This window comes from Pocillopora damicornis, chromosome 11 (assembly GCF_964200805.1).
Source record: "Pocillopora damicornis chromosome 11, jaPocDami1.2, whole genome shotgun sequence".
In the NCBI taxonomy this organism is placed as follows: Eukaryota; Metazoa; Cnidaria; class Anthozoa; order Scleractinia; family Pocilloporidae; genus Pocillopora; species Pocillopora damicornis.
This window is the reverse complement of record NC_142680.1, coordinates 14,133,576-14,154,901: the sequence shown is the minus strand read 5'-3', so window position 1 is coordinate 14,154,901 and position 21,326 is coordinate 14,133,576. Positions and strand designations below refer to the sequence as shown.

The 21,326-nt window shown below is 37.0% G+C and overlaps 1 protein-coding gene across 18 annotated transcripts in view; it reads right to left on the bottom strand.

Annotated features, from left to right (window-relative positions):
- Positions 1-1,413: 1,413 nt before the first annotated feature.
- Positions 1,414-21,326, bottom strand: part of LOC113681765 (tumor protein p73) — a 47,259-nt gene continuing 27,346 nt past the window's right edge. For 9 of the 18 annotated variants that reach the window (XM_089187111.1, XM_089187107.1, XM_089187106.1 and 6 more), the window contains 10 exons: positions 13,747-13,920; positions 9,919-9,947; positions 9,213-9,268; positions 8,331-8,486; positions 7,370-7,739; positions 6,821-6,931; positions 6,022-6,258; positions 5,754-5,824; positions 5,017-5,114; positions 1,414-3,226 (listed from right to left, as the gene is read on the bottom strand). In XM_089187111.1, the coding sequence (XP_089043237.1) occupies positions 3,133-3,226; positions 5,017-5,114; positions 5,754-5,824; positions 6,022-6,258; positions 6,821-6,931; positions 7,370-7,739; positions 8,331-8,486; positions 9,213-9,268; positions 9,919-9,947; positions 13,747-13,844 (1,320 nt within the window). In that variant the 5' untranslated portion in view covers positions 13,845-13,920 and the 3' untranslated portion in view covers positions 1,414-3,132. Of the gene's footprint in view, positions 3,227-5,016; positions 5,115-5,753; positions 5,825-6,021; positions 6,259-6,820; positions 6,932-7,369; positions 7,740-8,330; positions 8,487-9,212; positions 9,269-9,918; positions 9,948-10,491; positions 10,644-13,746; positions 13,921-14,019; positions 14,613-14,671; positions 14,918-21,326 lie in introns of those variants that run through there. The other 9 variants (XM_089187118.1, XM_089187120.1, XM_089187105.1 and 6 more) reach the window with 7 other exon arrangements.

The following is a 21,326-nucleotide window of genomic DNA, read 5'->3' as shown; positions in this document are numbered from 1 at the left end:
CAACAAAATTTAGCATTTATGTCTTCGTGATCTCCAGCGCCGTAGATGAATTGAATAAACAATTACCGTTTGTTTTCCGTATTGCGTGTATACCGTTAATTAAAAACCTGTCTGGAAAAGCGCCAACTGGTACGATTTAAATAAAACATAATCCGTTGTAGAGATTATCCAAAAATCATATCAAATGATTTGGCAGATTTCAATTTTGTCCGACGGTGTTTGCATTAACAGTTGGAAACATTGTTGTAAACAACTAAATTTATCCGACTGATTTTGAGAGAGAGGGGATCCTTTTTTCTGTGTTAAACTGACCTAGCAACATCCAGTGACAGGGCCTTAAAAGGTATTCAAATTGCAAGTTCTCTTGAACAGGAGAACTCGTCAAAAAAATTTTTTTTTAGCTAGTCATCAATACCTTGGTGTTGATGTAACCTTCCCGATCACCTTCACCTATAAACCTCCTTTTAGCCCACTAACGTGTAAGGCTAAGCAGATTTCCCTTAAATCCTTCAACTACAGTTTCCAATAAAGTATAACCTACTCCAAAAAGTTTTCTACCAGGAGTGGGAGAGAGCAATTATCCGAAGGGGTGGAGGGAAGAGGGTGGAGCCTCACCTTTCTGTTAATTCCATGAGATGTCAATATTCATAAGCTTAGACTTGCACATGCATGAATTTCTACAGTTACGAAGGCACGTCTTCCCCCAGCCCCCCTCCCCCTCCACCGCGCAGTCCATCTCACACGCATACAAGTCGGAGTATTGTTTATCGTAAGCTAGGGAGTGATTTCCTCCGTATGTTTCCGTAAGATGAGGTCAAGGCTATATGAGATTATCTACGGCTACTTAAAGTTCAATTTATGAAGGATTAGGATAATCATCCTCGGAAACAATAACAAATAACCAAAAACCTACGCAGAGAAACATACAGGTTTCCTTTGCGATGAGTAATGGCAAAAGAAAACAGATTTGAACTCATCGCTTCATCGAGGGAAATTGATTTAGAGGTAGACACCAAACCTACAAATGTTTTGCTCACATAGAAGAGTTGCATATCTTTATGGTAATATAATGACAAATAAACGCTTTTCCTTCCATATTCAAAACCTAATATGAACATTTTATAAGTCAAATTTGACACGCTATGGCTCAGCCGAAACGTGTTCAGTCTCGTTCAATTTATTTGTTTGACGTCTGAAACCGAGAAAAAGTCCTAAAAAATTGGAGGGACGTCCATCCATACCTGGAGTCAAATAGGATGGGTTAACCATCGCAGAAATTGCGACATAAAACAAAACATCTCCGACTCGCACGTCCCGCCCAACCAACTTGCTTTAATCTTCATACGGGACTCGTTACTTGCGGAGAGCATTGCTTATGCAAATAGTAAACAAGTCAGAGATCCACACTGTAAGTTTTAGGATTGCGATTTTAATTCATTGCTCTATAAAATGACACCTCGATCAAAGACCCATTGCAAAACCCAAGTCAGCGAGCGAGCGTATGCGACGACTTCCAGGCAAGTTACGTGTAATTAAAATGATTGCAAACTACAAGAATGTTTGTTTTACGAAGGAAGACAAACATAGGTAGGAAATCCTACAAGACTCTCGAAAAAGACAGAAATCCTTCAAAATAGATCTCATCTTATGGAACAATATACTGCTCTACTATCGGAAACTTCTTATCTCTCGAGAACTGCAGAATCAATAAAAAGATAGCATTTCTCACCATTAATGATTTAACTCCTTCACTCCTTAAAATTAACACGACAAACCAAAAGATATTTATCTTTAAAAATGCAGATCAAAGGTAATTTCATGAGAAGAACACATTTCAAAAGAATTACAACATCACATAAAAGTAGTGAATGGTTTTCGTTTCAAAGCCAACACAACTGATTTTGCGGCAAGAGATTCCAAAACCTTAAACCATCGCTTTGTCAGGGAGAGAAGGAGTTAAAATTTGGACGAAAGCAAACATAAAAATCATTATAGAAAAAAATATTACTCTTAAAAGCCAGCTTTTTATAATAACCAATTTTATGCAAACAAAATATATCCTTTAGTACAAATGAATTAAACAAAACTGTATTTCGGCAAAATGGCGGCCAAAGAAGGCGGTATACAAGCGAAAATTCAAAGTGATGACTTCATCCAAAGTGCAAAATGATCTGAACAACCATTTCAAAAGTATTTTGATTGCACACCAAATCAAAGGAAAAGAATTGGGGGCGTTTCTCCATCTTTAGAAAAATTCAACTTTAGTAACTTGTACTCAAGGAAAAATACCTAATAGCTTAGCCTAACTACGAAAAAAATTGGCCCAAACTTTTGCCGCCATCTTGCGCGAGAAATTCACAGCAATTGCGTATAACGAAAAAATTGGTAGCATTACAAAATGGATGAAAGAAAAAAGGCAATCAAAACCGGTAGTGCCATTAACGTTCGGAAATGCGTCATTTTATAGCTTTCGCGTTAATAGAAACACATAAGATCCTTCTAGGAATCAGACATTTGTAAAACCAAATGTGATTTGTCTTCCAAAAAGAAGACATTTAGATATAAATTAATAGAGCTTTGATCACTAAATGTGATTGATTTTTTCACGCGTGGCGTGTATTCGAGTTTTTGAGAGATCGCTCTGTAAAACCAAAGCCTCCCTAAATATATTTTTTTTCAATAGGATTTTTCCAAATAAATCAGTATCAAAGTTACAAGCGAAGCTTCCTTCCCATAACGATGCGCTAGCGTAAAAATTACTCTCCTGAGGTTCGTTCACGCAACCTCTGAAATGGAGAGGGCTAAATTTTTAACAGATATGTGAATTAAATTTCGTATTTAAACAACGTACATAAAATAGGATGAACAAAGCTTTGAAAACGGCACTATAACCTGAATAAACATCTACCAAAAAAAAGCAAGGCTGACCTTTCTATTACAAACCAAAAAGAAATAAATTAAAAGAAATTTGAAGTAAAGACACACTCTGATTCACTCATAGTTCAGCACCTGAGTAAATTAACGTAAAAAAAACCTGAACATAACAAAAATCACATTTAACACATTTACTGAGAATGGTTTATCGAGCTCGCAAGTGTACGCACTTTAGCGGAGCTCTGCTCTTTCAGTTGTTCACATGGATGCAAGACTCGTTCTCTTGTACACGGCCCCTGGACTACTGGACGTCGACGGCTGTTCACCTTCGTCTTCAGATGTACTCAAAACCCTGAAAGAGGACAAAATGACTTTCAATTCCTTTACACACAAGCACATGCACGACCGGTTAAAAACATAAAACCGAAAACACAAAAACAACATGTATCGGAAAAAAGGATTCTTGTTGAGACAGATCTTTATCACTTTACAGTAAGTCTCGCATAAGTGACAAATGATCTCATGTTAATAACATGTTGAGACGTAATTTGCGAGTAAGTTAAGGTAAACAGACTTTTCTGACTCACAATTTGACAACAAAGTAGTTGGAGCTAAATTTAACTTTGTGGGATGTCAACAAGTCACCTGCTGGAACGCGTGTTCATGTTTTGAAATCATGATGAGCTGACTAAGGAACCACTTCACCTTACAGCAGAAGATACAATTAAAAGCTATTGTTTCCGATCTGAGGTCAACAGCCTACACAGGGAAGGGCTAAAGTACAGCTGAAAAACTGCCAGCAACTTGTCGCGATATACTCTTTCCCTATTGTACAGCGAAATTTAAAACTTCATTCGCGGTGGGACAATAGAGTTCTGCCCACAGAGGAAATCAAAAACTTAGCATTGCGAAATACTTTAGGGAAAGTCCCTTTTTGGAAAGAAAGAAACCGTGATTGAACACCAACGCATTTTAAAAGTAAAAGTACTTTTTCACTGTAGTTGGTTTCCCGGGGAATCTTGAACGATCTAATTACAAACATTCTTTGTTCCACTTAAAAAGGTCTCATGAAGCCTAAAAATGGGTGTATGTTTTTTTTTAAAGTTTCCCAAAGACCTTGACAGACTGTATGAAGAGACAAAAACCAATTTTTCAAACGTTTCCCCTTTCTTTCACTTAATCCGGCCAAATTTACACATTGTAATGGTGAACGAGGCGAGGAATGGGAAAATCTTTCTCAATACTGCCACGACGACAACAACCAAACAATTTTTTATAAGAAATAAAAAGTTGTCTCACTAAGACCTAAAATAGCAGTTGCAAGACTTTCCCTTACAATAAAACCCCCCAAACCGGAGCTTTATGGGGTTAGCAAGCTGCTGACGGAGCAAAAGTTTTGTCTGTTACCCTCTTGTGCTCGACAACTTTCTAAATTCGACGATTTGGCTCATAATTCACCAGCTTTTTGCGAACCTTTATCTTGCATGTCACTAACGAGCTTACAGAAGTTCAAAACTTGGCTCATTAATAATTTCTCTACAACTTAGCACACCATTCGACTGCGAAGTAGCGAGGACAGAAATTAGCCTAACCCTAACCCAAAGCAATTTCTCATTTTTGTTCCTCATTGTAAAAGTTGGTGACGAATACGAACCATCTTTTTAACTTCATTGCACCCAAATCACTCCTTATGTTCTGTTGCGTGTAATAAAAACAGCGAGAAGAAAAAACTGCTCTTGAAACGCTGTAAACACACTGATAGCACACGGTTCAAAATGTCGAAACGATTAAGCGTAAACATGGCCAAGGCTTCTAAAACCAAATAAAATTTATTGCTCAGAAATCGACCGATGAAGAAAAAAAGTTAAAACATGCTACAGAGAAGTCTATCAAAAGGAACAAGTTTATTTTCCGTCGCTTTACTGTACATTCACTTTAAAAACTATCAAAAATTTTCCTATAAACTTTACTCAACAACAGCCTGCCCTTTCACTGACCTTGGACAAAGAATTTGCTTCGCGACATACAATGAATTTTTAAGTTCTATTTGCTATTTCGTCGCAAGGAGGACCAATATCCGGTGATGAAAATTTGTATGATGAACATTTCAGAGAATTCCTAAAAGGATCTCCGATTACTTACATTGAGTGATCTGGGCTCTGAATATTCCAACTTTCAAACTTCTCTTCCAGCTTCTCCTTCATGTCCAGCAGAATCTCGTAGACATGATAATTTTTTGTCTGCAAAGAGAAATAAAAGCATTGAAGAAACCATCATGACAAGAGAAAGCAAAAACTTGACCACGAAGCACTACTATGCAAATTACACCAGTTCAGGTATGTTTGTCAAACTAGCCTTTAGGTTTTTCTTTGCATTTACTACTTATACAACGAGGATATGTGGAGATGGTAGTCAGGGCTGTGATTACTATGTAACTTCTCTCTATAATATCAATATATTATCCAACAAACAGCTATGAGAACACTCAAACTTATCAGATAAAAGTTACTATCTTGATCTTACGCCAAAATTTTCGCATCTAACTCACAACGAAATGTGTAGCAGCCACAGGGGAGAATTAACAATCAGATCTTGGGGGGTTAAACAAATTTACCAGAGATATCACTTCAAAAACAACTGAGAACAAAGTGGATAGATCATACTTATTTTCATAATTTTGGTGGTGTCTACAAAAATTTTTGTGGCAACCACGACTGGCACATCTTGCTAAAGTGTCTAAACATTTGAGCTCATCATTTCAGCTATGGCTATATACCAAGGCATCTCAATTTTCAAGCAGGGATCTAAGACATCTACTATAAGATCAACATTTACTTCTTGCAAGGATAAAATGACTATTATTTGAGAGTTCCACTTACGGTAACTGTGAACTCTTCTTCCTGAGATCTTGAGCTTGTTCTCCTTCTCTTTGACATAGGACCCTTTGACCCTGAAGCAATTCAAAATTTTCTGGTAAACATGTATGCAAAAATTGGTATATGAACAACCTCTAAACAAGACACAAAATTCAAAACTCTGGTGAACCAAATTATAAAACAAACAGAATATCTCTTTCACATTTGATAAAATCCTTTGCCTTGATCATTGACTGGTGCTTGGTAAAAAAGAAAGTTCATTAAAACTCACCTTTTCTTGGGCGTTTGGCTCCTTGTGATGAACTAGGCTCACCGCATGCAATCCTTTCATCAGATTTTCTGTCCCTCCCTGGACAAGCACACACCCTTATTTCCACTACACGTCGGCCAAGAGTCTGTCCGTCCCTCTCGAGTGTGAAGATAACTTCAACTGGCCTTCTGCTTGGCCCTGATGCACAGCTCGAGAAGCACATAAATGCAAACATCTCGGTAACATACTCTGTACCAACTGAAACATAAAATGAGTGTGCTATCAGGTAAAGCTCAGATTTAGAGACCAAACTTATAGTATATGAAGTGAATATGTTATATCATCTGGATGATTTCATTGCCCTAACCAATGCTGCTTCCTTTCCAGGCTGCAATTCAAATTGTGACTACATGTGTAGTTCTTCATACTCTCTCTGTATCCATACAAACCTCAACATGCAGAGGCACTTTGAGGGAAAATGACTGCACCCAAACAGGATCACTGAGAGTAAACAATTTTGCATTTTAAAGGGAGAAGTTTTGTTCAAACATGCGTCCTTGCAACACAATTTTGCCCATAATTCAGGTAACAAATTAAGAGTAGCCTAGATATGTACAGATATGACTGCAGCAAGAAAAGTAGTCATAAACATAGCATACATGTATATATTCAAGCAATACAGTTATAGCAGTTTGTCGCAAAAGACCTCCAAAATAACTCAGTCACCTCTCATGTCCCAACCTCACATTGTTTTGCAAAAAAAATTAACAGCAATAAATGAACTGTATGCTAGTATGATCTTCATCTTAACTAGTCTCACCTTGTGGGCCACTGTAAGGAATAATGACGGAGTGTCTTGATGACTCAGGACAAGTGTGGTATTGGGCAGCAGGATTGTTACTCCGCATGAAATGGGCATTTGGAGCAGAACCTTTACATAGCAAGAAACCAAAAACAATTTATTTCATTTGAAAATATTCATTTGCTTTGAAAATCACAAAGAACCAAGAGAAAGTAGATTGAAGAGGTTCAGTTTTGAAAGAAACTGTGATGCTGCATTGGTGGAGGGTATTTTGAGATCATTTGTTTTTATTGAATTAGTTTATAAAAAAAATTGGACACCGTCAAAAGATGAAGCAACCAATATCATACCAAGGAATGCAAAAATTAATTGTTATTGTTTCAATTGGTAACTGGAATTACTACCAAAAGGGAATCATACATTTGTCCTAACTTTGTTATCAACAATTACTTGTACATACATGAACTATGTTACTTGTTAAAACAGTGGTTAGTTAAACCTTAAACAGGTTCCAGCTAGAGAATAACAGATGGGTCTTAAGCTACATTTAATAAAGGAGATTTTTACCATCATTGGAGTTCTCCATATGATTGGGGCACCTCTTCACAACATCATGCAAATTAGTGGAGCCCTTGAATACCGCAACAGCTCGCAAGTATGTCCCAGGCAATGGGAGACAAGATGTCTTAAACTTAATTGGACAGTAACTGTTTAGATTCACATATAACTTCTTGCAGACATCCGAGTAGGTCCATGTGGCAGACTTGGAGGCTGACTCAGTCAGAGGGCCAAAAGATAACTGGAAATTCAATTCTCCTGGGTATTCTGTGGTGCTGGGAATCTGCGGTAAGCGGGAAGGGTGCATGAAGGTGTGCACCATGTTGGGAGATGAAGTTGCTGGAGTACCAGGAGTGGAGGCGTCACTGTATGTGCTAGACTGTAGAGTAAAGTATCTCTGTTGACATCCTGCATTTGTAGCAATCATTTGATAAACCCTTCACCCCCTAATATTAGTATCCAAATTCTCCATACTCTTCTCTATACATTTCCTTTGGTACTGACAAGGAGAATTTGTTTAACAATCAAAGCTTCTTAGATTGGCAATCATTTCCTTTGTTCTCAAGATCTTAATGAATGATGCAGCAGTATTACTGTGGGAAGAAATCTGATGCTTGTCACTCTGAGGGATCAAAGGTTTCACAGATAATGGAGAGTCAAGCAGTTAAAGACAATTTTAGTCCTAAGTAAAATTACATGCGTACATCTACCACAAGATTGTGGAAACTTAAGACTTAAATACTTAGGAAAAAAAGCAATATCCCTGAATGACTGTTTATAAGAAAGTTTAAAGATCTAAGAGCTTACAAATGTAAATGTAACAATTTTGCAAACAAGTACATGCTGTGCTTATGATGCAATCTTGTGGGTTGTTCCCCTTGGAACTTCTCAGAGCTGTTGCTCAAAAATACATGAGATGAAAAATAATCACAGTGACTGTAAAAGCACTTCAAACCAAGAATCCACTTACAGTCTCATAATGTGCAGTATTGATTGGAGAAATAGAAGAAGAGCTCCTGTGCACTGACACAAGGCCAGGAGATTGTGGAATATTGTGTGGATAAGCTGGGGGATTGGGGCTGGTAGATGTCGGCAAATCCACTGGTGCCTGAGAACTTGGTATGTACTGTGGTGTAAATACAAAATTCAAACACAACATTTAAGTCATGAAACTTTACTTCCAGTTGAGTGCATGAATTAGTGAATGCTGGCTTCCAACACTGTGTCCAACAGTGCCTGAAAACTACTAAAAATATAAAGATGGAGATGGGATGTTGTGACATGTTGAGATGCTGTTCCCTTCTTGTAAAGGAGAAAGGGCTTTTCAAAAGTTTTACAATATGGAGTTATTTCTCAATCCCTTAAATAGATAAGTGTCCCATTTCCTAATCACAGCTATGGCAAGAAAAAATAGAAATGAATTTAACTGTACAGCACACATTGTTATAGTTTAAATCTCTTCTCTGAGAAAAAAAAATAGAGAAAAAGTTGTAACCTTGTGGACTCAAACTGAATTAATGTAATATCACAGACTTAATGTGGATTCACCTCAACTGCCCAAAATCACAGTGTTAATTTGATATCATTTCCTTTGTTATGGCAAATACTATCAGTTCCACTTTTGCTTGACACAGTAAGCCACAATATCAAGATTCAAATTATGATATACATGTACAATTACAGCAACATTCTCCTCAAAACAATGGAAAGTTCACTTGGGCCAAACACAAACAAAAAGAAGAAAAATCAGAGAAATCCTACATGTATCCTAGTACCAACCCACGCAAGGGTAACACAACACTTGTGTGGAAAGAATACAGCTACAAAATGACGGAATAATTCCTCAGCTTACCGGGAATGGCTGGCTGTATGACCTCATATCACTTGGCAAAAAATTGTCTTGAGAATCTAAAATAAAAAAAATTTAAAAAAAAGAGCAAACATTTCCGTGAGGATGACCTGCAGTTGTTGGCTTCACCACAATTCTGAATTTTCATCAACACAGCTCTAAATTTGATTGCAAGACAAAGAGTTGGATTTTATATTATGCAATATCTTACAGCTGGGAATGCAATATTTCACAAAATCTTTGTTTTCAGCTCAATTTTTCCTTTCCTTGGACTTGTAGGAAATCACTTGCAAACAATACACTAGATGTAAAGATTAGCATCCAGAAACATCCGCAAAGAGGTCAAAGGTACATGATATTGTTTTCTTGAATATCTGCCATGTTATCTCAGATTACTGAATTATCCAATATCCTAAAAACAAAAATATAACTACTCCGGATATCCACTTACAGATTAGTCACTCGCACAGCACACATTTGTTCAAATTCCCTTTTCATCAGAACAAAACATAAAAACGTATTTCTCCACTTGATACAAAATCAAAGCTGCTTTGTACTCAGAAAATGTGGCAATTTACTACTGACATTACTAGAGATAATATTTTCGTTTTGGTTTTATGCCAACTTTCAAAACAGATCACTGATATAGCTGATTGCAACATACTCAAGCGAAGAAAACAAACAAGTATTCAAATTTTGTATTTCTTACCTTCTCCTGTTTCCAGTGGAGACAGAAAACTAAAAACAAAAGTAAGAAAAGGGTTAGTTGCGTTACACAACAACAACAAATGCCACTTTTACTCTAAGGACAATATAGATTCTAATGTGGCTCACTCTTATATATTCATCCTTGTTAAAATTCATGTGTTTGAAAATCTGTTGTTAACCTCCAATCAGAAGTTCACCTGAAGACAAATTTACTAAGAACTATTGTTCAACAAAGGTGGCTAATAAACATGACTCAATGCTGTATTTGAGACTACTTTGTTGAAATGACTCGCGATTGCAGTTTCTTTGTTTACAGATTAAAGTACATTACCGTATAGGAAATTGTAAATCAAACCTATAACTAACCAGAAATTTATCAACTACCACATTTAAATGATGTCGTGGAATACTGCAGGTATTAAGAAGCTTTGGACTGGGAAACCCTTCATGAAACTGGACCATGTTTTTAAATTAAGCAAGCTCACAAAAAGCAAAGCACAAGAAAAGCTGTGAAAATGTACCAGAAATTTTCTATGGCTGCTATTAAGCTGCATAACATGATCAACTCTGCTACCTGTGGCATAAATCTTTGTCCCATTGCATCATTTTTGGAAAGCCTGAATCCAGAGTACATGACATCTTTGCTTTGTATTACTACTGAACTGATCCAAAGTTTCAAATTCACTTTAACTAGTGAAACTGAATAATTCTCTAAGCTGACTAAGCTAAAATGGGGTGCCGGCTTGCCATTATATTTGTGTCAGCGGAACTCATCACCTCTGCCAACTATTGTTATTGTGCCAAATTTAACTGAGAAATACAAAAGCCATTGTTTCTGCAACCACTGACATTATAGAAAAACAATAAGACACAATAGAAACCTGATATCTACCACTGTTGACCTAGGCAAAGTTGACTTCTAACAACAAAGAAGTTAATCTGATGAATGTTGGAAGGCCTCAACACTATCTGACACTTTTCTTATCTCTTATGTAATACTACTGCTAAGTTAAACTCATCAGACAACAAAAGAAATTTAATCCACTTAGCAACAGGTGATCTTCAGGATTTTGGCAAGAAAACAAACTTTAAATTCTGTTCTAGCGGTAAACACCTTATTTAAGACTTTCTTGACTTAACTCTTTCATAACATGTCTTTCATGAGAGCATGTTTGAATAAATAACAACTCAATTGGCAACACACTTTTTTTTTTAATACCTGACAATAGACAGCTATAAGGTAAGATAAGGACAAAAAAAATTGTCATTAACCTTGGGCTATTTAATGAACTTCCTGACTTTCTAGAGGACAACAACAACTTCCTGCATTTGACCACAGTTTTTTTGTACTGACAAAAAATTACACAACAAAGGAAAAAAAACAACTTCAATTTGTTTACCCTCAAAACAATTAAAGAGAATGAAGAAATTCAGTCAAACAAAGATTGTAAAACCCTTCAAGTTACACCAACATATGATTTGTCACCCATTTGGTTGATAACTAGTAAAAATCTTTGATGCTTTCAATAAATGCCTCAAAACAAGTCATACATGTACAACATAATTCTTTGATAAACGATACTCTGCCACTAGATGTAGGAGTTTGCACAAGTAGTACTTAAGAACATCACTAAAAAAAGTTGCTGATGTTGCATTTCGCTTGTGGTTTTGGGCAAGTCCACACTGGTTTGACAAGTATTGTTTGATCGCAAAGTAGGTTTGTCAAAGTCATCACTAAATAAAGCCTTGTAAAACTGACAAGCTCCTTTCTCTCAGCATAAGTGGCACGTCAGTCAATCAACTGGATAACTAACGAGCTTGCACAACAATACTAACAACTGCACTTGCCGCTTTTTATAGCAGCAGAATTGGAAGTCAGGTTGAAGAGAGGGCTGGAATTATACCATAGCAAAACTGACTTTCACACTTGATATACCTTTACTCCCAGAAGTGATTAACAAGTAACTTCTCCCAATAATATCCATATATTATCCTTAAAACAGGTGATGAGAATTTTTATACTTAATATTATGATCTAAAACCAAATTCTTGTACCTAACTTACAAAGAAATATGTAGCAGCTAGAGAGAAATATTCACAATCAGATCTTGGGAGTCTGAGGGTTGAATTGAAATAAGAAGAGTCACACAGGATTGGCTATTAACTAACCCCAACCTCCTCTCAGAGGTGATGAAAAAGTAACTTCGCCTAAAAGTTTTAATTTGAGTAGAGAAAAGTCCATCAGTGATAAAATTATATCTCAATATTAAACTGTGTAACACCATATTTCCTAAACTAATTTGCTAGGAAATCCATTCCACCAAAGGAGAGAATCATTGATCAGATATGAAAAGTGTAAGGGTCGAAATGGTATGATGCATTGCCAAGTTGAACTTTGCAACCAAATTTGGAACACCTTTGTGACCACAGGTGTGGGACGAGAAAAAAACTGTAATAAAAGTATATTGCAAAATATCATTTTGTAAATTAATATTAAGTTTTCAACAGATTAAACACTTTCCTCCTTGTTTCAAAATGAAAATCAAAGTATAACCAAAATAGGTAATTTGGGCTGTCACAAAGTCGAGTGTTATTTCTGATGGTGATATCATGTTGTTTTGCAACCACAAGGGCTAATGTCCAAAAGATGATTTCAATAAAATGTCAAATGCTGTTCAATTTAGAGAAAGAAAAAGAGGGCATTTAAACCCAATTCTTACCCTATGGCAACTTTTTTTGGCTGCAAAACTTAACAAGGGTGGGTTAGGGAATTTTCAAAGACCCTTACCAGAAAAATTAAATCCCCATGAACTCAATGCAGTTTTCCTGAAAATCTATGACAGTAGTTTTCAACAGTAAACACAAAGTGAGGGATGCAGTGCAATAGTGTTTTGCGATTGTTTATCATGTAGAATCTTTCCTCCAAACACATTTAACTTGTGACTAAGTTAACATACCACTTAATTATAATTTGAACATTAAGTTGGATGTGTTTCTAAAAGATGGAACAAATAATAATTAAAAGCATTTGCTACACAGTTGCTCTTCCTAGAGGTAATGAATCTAACCTGGGTTTTTCAGATTTGATCCTACGGTCCATCTTATTATTTACAGCAAGGAAGTCCCAATCGTTTTAATACTTTAAGTTCACCTTTCTGATGAAATAATTCGCTTGTGGATTTTAACTTGACGTGATCTATAGCACTCACAAGATGCATTCATAAGTTTGACCCGCGTGTGATATTCACGTGACAGAATACAGACAAAATCCAAAGAAAGCGTGACTTTCATTCGCACACGATACTCTACCGTGTCAACTTTGACAAGTTCATTAGCCAATATCTATAACAATCTTGTCGATATTGCATTCGTCGATTTAGAAAAAAAAGGGGGTAAAACGATCCGCTGAGTGAAAATATAAGTAGGGCATCAGCCCTGTGTATGTTTTGCGTCAAGAAGACAGTTGCAGAGTATTATTGCAATGATATTGCATCAGGAAACGAAACGAAAACAACAGGGCGCGACTCCAAGTCAAGCCTGAGCAATAGATCCTGATCGGGACCAAAAATAGTAAACATCTAATACACTGATTGACTACGCAAATCCACTTCTAAGTATCTGTAAGTTGAAGAGATATTTCTCAATTGATGAGATACGACGAAAGAAAATAATAATAATGATAATAAAAATGCAGATACGCTTCAGTATGTGAATCGTTGATCGAAGTGAAGCGATGGACATATGATAGTATACATAATTCCCAAAAGTACATGGCTTCGCTTTGGCTCAAGTCACTCGATGAAGAGCTACGCAAAATTAACGTACTTACCATGAAGGATTCTCGTCCCCCCGAACATCATCGAGAAGGTGTTTATAATGTTTATCATGCAGAAGAGTGTTAATCGTCGGTTCAACATTATCCACCATTTTGTTTGGCACAGTGGAACGTGATGCAAGATCTCCACCAAGGCCTCTTTTCACGTAACCAAAATTAATCCCCGCTCTGAACAGAAATTTAAAAAAATGAAGAATATCGTCATATAGTCTCATATTCTCTTACGACGCTAGATGTTCATACAATTAAATCATGACGTTTACGTACTGTAATGAACATGAACTCGCGAAGGAACGACTCATCCCTTAACAAGCGACAGAAATCGATCGACGAAAAAAGAAATATCTAACCGAAGAACAACGATTAACTATTCAAAAATCGAAAACTGGAGAAACGCTTTGTAAGACCTGGATTATAGAAACGTGCCGTTCTAAATCAATTCATCAGTTATTCCTATCGGTTCAGATTTCCTGTTTGGCAAAGCACTAATGGTTCCGATAAGTCAAACGACCGGTGTAGACATATATTGATATTGTGTGCCACAACATGGATGAAAATCGACTTGGAGTAACTACCATGGAAACACGAATCAGTATTCACCGATTAAAATGCTTGCAACTTGTGTAGTGATAACGAAAGTGTTGTAGGCTCAACAAGTAGAGCTTCCGATTAACGTAACATGACCCTGAGCACTCTTTCATTGAATAAAACCAAAACAATTCCTGATTGCGTCTCTTTCCGTTACTTGACGTGCGTTCTAGTCAAAACTACACTTTCACTCGACTGATTTTCTATTTCCTGCAAGAGTCCTTCAGTTTGGATCGAACGTTGTAAAGAGGAAGTACGCCGTTAAAAGCTTCAAGGGAAGCGTGGACGGACAAAGAGATTTACATCGCAGCGGCGCCACGGGATTGTTTACCTAGGTTAAAAGCTCAATAACTTCTCACAGCACTCCGACATGACGCCATTTAGTTACGATATCGACTTCAGCAAAATTATGGAGGGGAAACAAATCTGACTGTTGTTTCAGCTGTGCATTTAAAACATAAAAGTCGTACCTTTTCTAATCCACTAAATCCCCGATCTCAAAGCTAGACGGACACGCGGTAACTATGACGTCGTATAACATTTTGATGACATTGCACGAAATCGGAGCAGTCCGTTTCTGACCAATCAGTGGACACAAATTGTTTACGCGATGATTTCTTCGCCAATCAGATCATTCTATTCTCATAAAATAATACGTAGAGGTCGGGGATTCCCTGTCTATTTTTAATTCCGCTATATAAATGCAAGTGCAATCCTTGGAAGTTATAGGGTAATAAGCTTTTGCTCATAAAGTGAGGCTTTTTGAGAGGGAATGTCGGTTTTACTGTTGTCGTAAATCGTGAATCTCTCTTAGTCCTTTCCATTGAATACAGCCTTTGGGATTGGGCTGGAAAGCCGGGAAGGGGGAGGGGGGGAAGGGGACGGTTGACGAACGACGAAAATATGTTGTACGAGAAAAATATTGCATTGCCTAAGATAAAAGTACTTTCAAAACAGTTTGCGTAAATTCTAGATTTTCAACAATATTCCAGTCAAAACAATTATTGAAGATAAGACGAGCTGAGCTGTGAACTGTGATATAATTGTTGAGTCGAAGTTGAAACTGTATTATTCAACCACAACCATGGCACGCGAGTTACTCGATGACCTCTTTAGATAGATCTCATAAAACATGTCATCAAATGGCAAATTATTGACCGGAGGCGTGTTCAATATTGTAAACCACTTGGCAAAGAAGGTTAGAAATGTGATATGCCGGCAAACTTTCTTTTATTATTTTAACTAGACCCTGTGAGCAGGGTAACTGGGATACCTGGATGGTACTGGATCCTTGGAATCAAGTGTAGTGATACTACGGGTGTCGGATTAGTATACTGAAATAGTGAGCTCAAGTCTGGCTAAGGGCATACACCTATTTTAAAACATAGGCATGATATGCATGCAAGAGTTATTTTTTGTAGGGTGGGTGGATTACTTGTGGTCTACATTCTTACAAAAGGAAAGAAGAGTATTAACGTGGAAAAGAACGAAAATGTCGAATTACCTCACACACAGGTATTTTGTGGTAGATTATGTGTGTTGTGCGAATAAATGTAACCAAAAGTAAACTGTATTGGTGCCACAGATACCTGTTAGTACAAAATGCAGACAGCAGACCGGATACAAAATATAGACTGGAGACTGCAGAGTGGGTACAAAATGCAGACTGAGAATCTGAAGAGTTTTTACGTCTGGTAAATAATAACATGTCATCTTACAGCTTACCGAGCGTCACGCAATCGCTTTTCTTCGATCAGCCTTCACGATTATTTGCACTATATGTGGAAAATTCCTGGCCCATTTCTTGATGAAAATCGATCGTAATATAATTTCAAGCCTTCAATATACTCTTCTTATTTTGTGCGCGAGTTGGTTTGTGTGATGTCTGTACAGATTTTACCAACGTAATAAAAGTAGATGATGTGAATAACAGTGATGGTAAAGCAAGCTTAAAACGGCAGAAATCACCAGAAACTACAACGGATACACAGTTCGCGACTCAATCCGGTCCAAAATTACCGCTCAATAACATCTTTTAGTGTGGACTGGCCGCGAACAATACGACTTGTGTATGCGTCTGTAAGTATTTCGAGCGTTTGCGCTATAACGCTTCAGGTGATCGTAATCCAAACACGTTGAAATACGACACGACCGACAAAAGAAAATCTCGTGCTCGTCATGTGACCCGGATCTGTCCATGCATGACAACGTCAATCATCATGAAGATAACACGTGATCAGCATGTGAACATCTTCACCCTCATTGGATCACAGTTAGTTGTCATGGTGTTGAGGGCCCAATGAACTCTAGGTACTATTGCGCAATTTTTCCATTTTGTGGCGGAGGAAAAAAAAAAAAAAAAAAAAGACAAAAAAACAAAGGCATTTTATGACTGGGCTACCACAGGTATCCCAGTAATTATCTTTGCTATTGGTCATGGTCGAAAGCCACGACAGTAATTAAGGTAGAGCACGCGCAGTGCATTCAAATATCATTCGTTCTGGAACCAATTTGAAGAAACCTTATAATAAGTTGTATTCAGAAGACGAAACATACAAGATATCGTTAAATTAAAACTCTGTAATTCACTGAATAAGAACAATCAAGCTTTTGTTGGATTTCACGCAGTACCAAACTTCAGGCTTGCGCCTCGACACAAAGTGGGCCGCCACACATCACATAAAACTGAAATTCGAACAATACATGCTACAAAGACATTTAAAATCACCTTTTCGAAAATAACTTGAGTAACTCGATGTGATTTGAAAAAGTACAATTAAAATTGTATATAGGAATTTCTTCTTCCACCATTTTCCTTAAGGTTTGAGTCAGGATGCTGTGCGCACAATGGATAAATTTCCCGCAACTTCGAAATAGGATTGCTTTTAAAGACCAAGCATACTACTTTTGACCGAATATGGAAGCATTTAATTTGGTAGAAATGAAATCAAGAAGTCTGAGATACCGATAAAATTATCTAGATTAAATCTCGAAGCAAACATTCTCTTGGTTTGAATACAACATCCAATATATTTTTTTGTTTACAGATCCATGAAATCAGTTCCAGATATGAAGTCGTGCAAAGTGATATTGATTACGTCTAAATATATCCTGTTGAAGAGCGCCATATTCAAGAGTGTATCACGTAATTAATTATATTGCCTTGCTATGCCAGAAAACGGCTTGCTTTTGATGTCATCCTCAAGTTACATCATAACCCTTATGTCAGAGTATTGAAAACGAAATGCCATTAATTAGACGCCCCCACACCCTTCTAGCTATCAATTTGACAGGGTGATTGGCTACACGTGAAGAGGATGTAAAACATATTTTATGGCGCCGCGCAAAACTGCTTTTAATTACCAAGATCGAATGAGAAATTCTCCTTTCTAACTGCCATATAGTTTTTTGTAAATTTGACAAAAGAATTTGGTGCGATACCCAGACCTGTCTGTTCTCACGATGATATCCAAAGTCTTAGAGACAAAAAGAAAGCTACTGCTTTTTCACTTCATTGTGGGAATTTAACTGAGGGCAATTTATCTACAGCTGGTGTCGAAGAACGCGCCGTTAATTTCAAGTATTGCAATAGTAACAAAAGTTCATTTGCCTCGCTACCAACGAGTGGATTCTTAGCAAAGTTGCTAGTAGCCATCAACTATCTAAGGGACATGGTTCGAATCTCGCCCAGGCTTCTTTACTGCATTTGCTACCATTGAAACTTGCGTGAGAGGATCATCATAGCTTAACTTGGGCATATATACATATAAATAACTAAGTTGCTACCAAACTAAAAACGTTTTATGAAATGTATAATGGCGAAAGTCTCAGAGACAAAAAGAAAGCTCTGCTATTTCAGTTAATTGTGAGAATTTAGCTGACGGTAATTAATCCACAGGTAATGACATGATTTCGAGCGCAACTTGGTGTTAATAAGCACGAATAAATTTTTATTTGTCCCATGCTCGTGACAAGACGATAAACATCTTTCTTTACTTCTTTACCGAGCTCAAACCTTACCATCTCTCTTATTCCATCTACAAACATTACGCTATCGACATTGCTGATCCTCATGCAGGACGCGCGTAATATGAACTTCGTAATGGGCCGCCTCCACCGTGGAGTCTTTGTGGCTCAATGGTAGGGCATTGGAGCGCGGAATCAGAGGGTTTGAGGCTCGATTCCTCATGAGGACTCAGAATTTTTGTTTTGCTCACGCTCGTGACAAGACCAAAAACATCTTTCTCTAGAATTTGTAGTCTTTGACAAATTTACTAGTGCTTATTACACCAAATTGCAGGAGAAATCATGTTATTACTTTGTAGTTTGCACTCATGTTACAACTTTGCACGCGGTTACGTGAGAATGCATTCGTTTTCAGCCAATCAGAAGCGCGTAATTTTTCATGTGCATTATTACTCCAGTCAGCGTTGAAAATCTCGCCTTCATTCTCAAATATTGACGATTTTCCTGATGTCATGTGCATGAGGAAAAAAAGATCCGCAAAATTACACAAATTGGCGGTTATTGGTAATAAATATTAGCGAAAGTTTTGAAACTTAATAGAAATTGTCCTTTCCTAATCAAAAAAGATAACTGGCAATTGACAATTTACTTTTAGAACTTATTTTTACGGAAGCATTCTGCGTGGAGATAAGTAAAAATTTACATATACATCGTACAAACTGCACTGGACGCCAAAAATAATTCTGCCTTTTCAGACATACTTCTCACTGAAGCTTCTGTTATTCTTATAGCGACGAGCGTCAGGAAAATTTTCATTCAAGTATCGAGAGAACGATGACATTGTAATGTCTTTGCATTACTTCACTGTGTGATTTTTATAGAAAACTTGAGTTGGTATCTTAACCAATAAAATACAAAACTAGAACAAAATGCAATTTGGCGACTGTTATCACGTTTTCCCTCGCTTGAGGCAGTTCTATTCGATTTCTTATTGGCTCCTTATAATATTTTATTTTGTTGTGATTGGCTGTTGTGATCATTTTCATTTCAGTCTTGCTCTACTAAGGAAAATGTGCCCTATTTTGTTAAAACTGCTTCACCCCATGAATGATCTGTGAAAAATGTCGATAGATTGTGAAGAAAGGGAATCATGTCTACCAGATAGCCCATACAATTCAAGAGATTTATCAGAAAAGCCCCAACGTATGCGAATCGATCCCTGTGCTCTAATGGGATGTAAATGTTGGTCTCTATAACATAGAAACGATTTTTTTTACTAGAAATTGAGCCATTCGCATACTGAATCCGCACAATACTTCATCCGAGACCAGAGTAACGCGTATGCAGGTGAGGGTATCAGTTGATAACTTAGTTTTAAGCTTTTGCACAGTTGTCTGCGCAAACAATCACTGAAACATGGCAAGCGATGAAGAGATTCTCTGAAGCTGATATAAAATCTCTTTCAGAGGAACAGAAGCGAAAACCATAAAAACCTTAAAATTTTTCAAGGCTCCTTTCATATGAAGAAAGAAGGTGAAAAACCAAATTAAACTAAATTTCACCCATAGGGCTTGTGTAAGAATTTGCAAAACACTTTCTGCTTTCCCTTTTTTGGTTTAAATGATAAGAAAAAAAAGGAAGAAGTAATTTTTTTCTCCGTGCTAGAGAAGACAGCATTTTTCTCACTTGCTGCCTCTGATCGTGAAATATAGCTTTTAATGACTCGAAAATGATATCCGTGTTTTCGCACCGCTATTTCATCCTCTTTTTAACAACTAGAAAATGTCCATTGAGTCAAAAGTTCTTATTTGATCCGCAAAAGTTATATCCACTTAAACACTTTTGTGGAGCTGATCGCTGAATTCCTGATTTTTTAAAATCAAAACCACAATTAATGTATTATCATCATTATTTACAGCACTGCGCAAAAGTATTGCAAACGATCATCGTCAAATATTGCGCTTTTTTCTTCCGAAATATCGCCGCCGATATATGGCGCTTTTTATCGACACGTTAGAGCAATAAATCGGCGAGATTTTGGGGCTTTTTTTGCAATGTTTCGTTCTTGCGATACATCGCTCCATCGATATATTGTCCCAGCGAAATATCGTAGAGCGCGTGGTATATCATCACCACACCAAAAGGTAAGCAGTAAAATAGCAAAACTCAAGTTAACTGAAGGATTAAGATGTTGGAACTACTGATAGATCTACCTCTCTTTGCGTTTTTAGGAAATTGTACCTGAACTGATCTGGACAACTGATTGTCAAACTTCAATATACAATCGTCTGCCATAGAACCTTTTAATTCGGAGGCAGCAAGACGCGAGTGGTTCATTTAAGGTGATTGTTTGATCAAATACAAAACTGGAGCTTCAAACTCCAAAACTCAAATACTAGATTTGGGATTTAATAGAATTTGAACTGAAATTTACTATATAGAAACTGATGAAATAGCGAAATTTTTCAGACTTCTAAATCATGATATCTTTACCGCGTGCTGTGAGCATATTGCATACATCTCTCATATAGGTAATTCTGGAAAATCGGTTGATTAACTTTGCTGTTTTGCTCCATATGAAGGCGTTTTTTAGTTGCTCGGGTAACTGAAGTAGGATTCAAATTATCTACGACATGGAAAAAAATTATCGAGTAAACTTGTGTTATCGTTATGTTGGATGTTTAAATTATTGTAACGGGACATGAGTCTCGTGTTCAGTAAAATTCGCTCCACGCTCAGCCTTGTAGTATTCCTAATGTCTACAATTAACAATTTTGATGCAAAAAATTGTCAATACCTTATAGGATATTCACTGACTGAGAAAAACCGCCCAAGATATGATCTTTTATACTTTAAGAAAACCATGGTTTTCACACTAAGAGTAGATTTTTATATCCACATTCTCCCCCCTTTAGAGCTGATAATTTCCAGTATTAAAACTTTGCATGCCGCACAAAATTCGGGATTTTAACCATACAATTTCAACATTGATCAAATTAGACGACTCTGAAATACTTGTT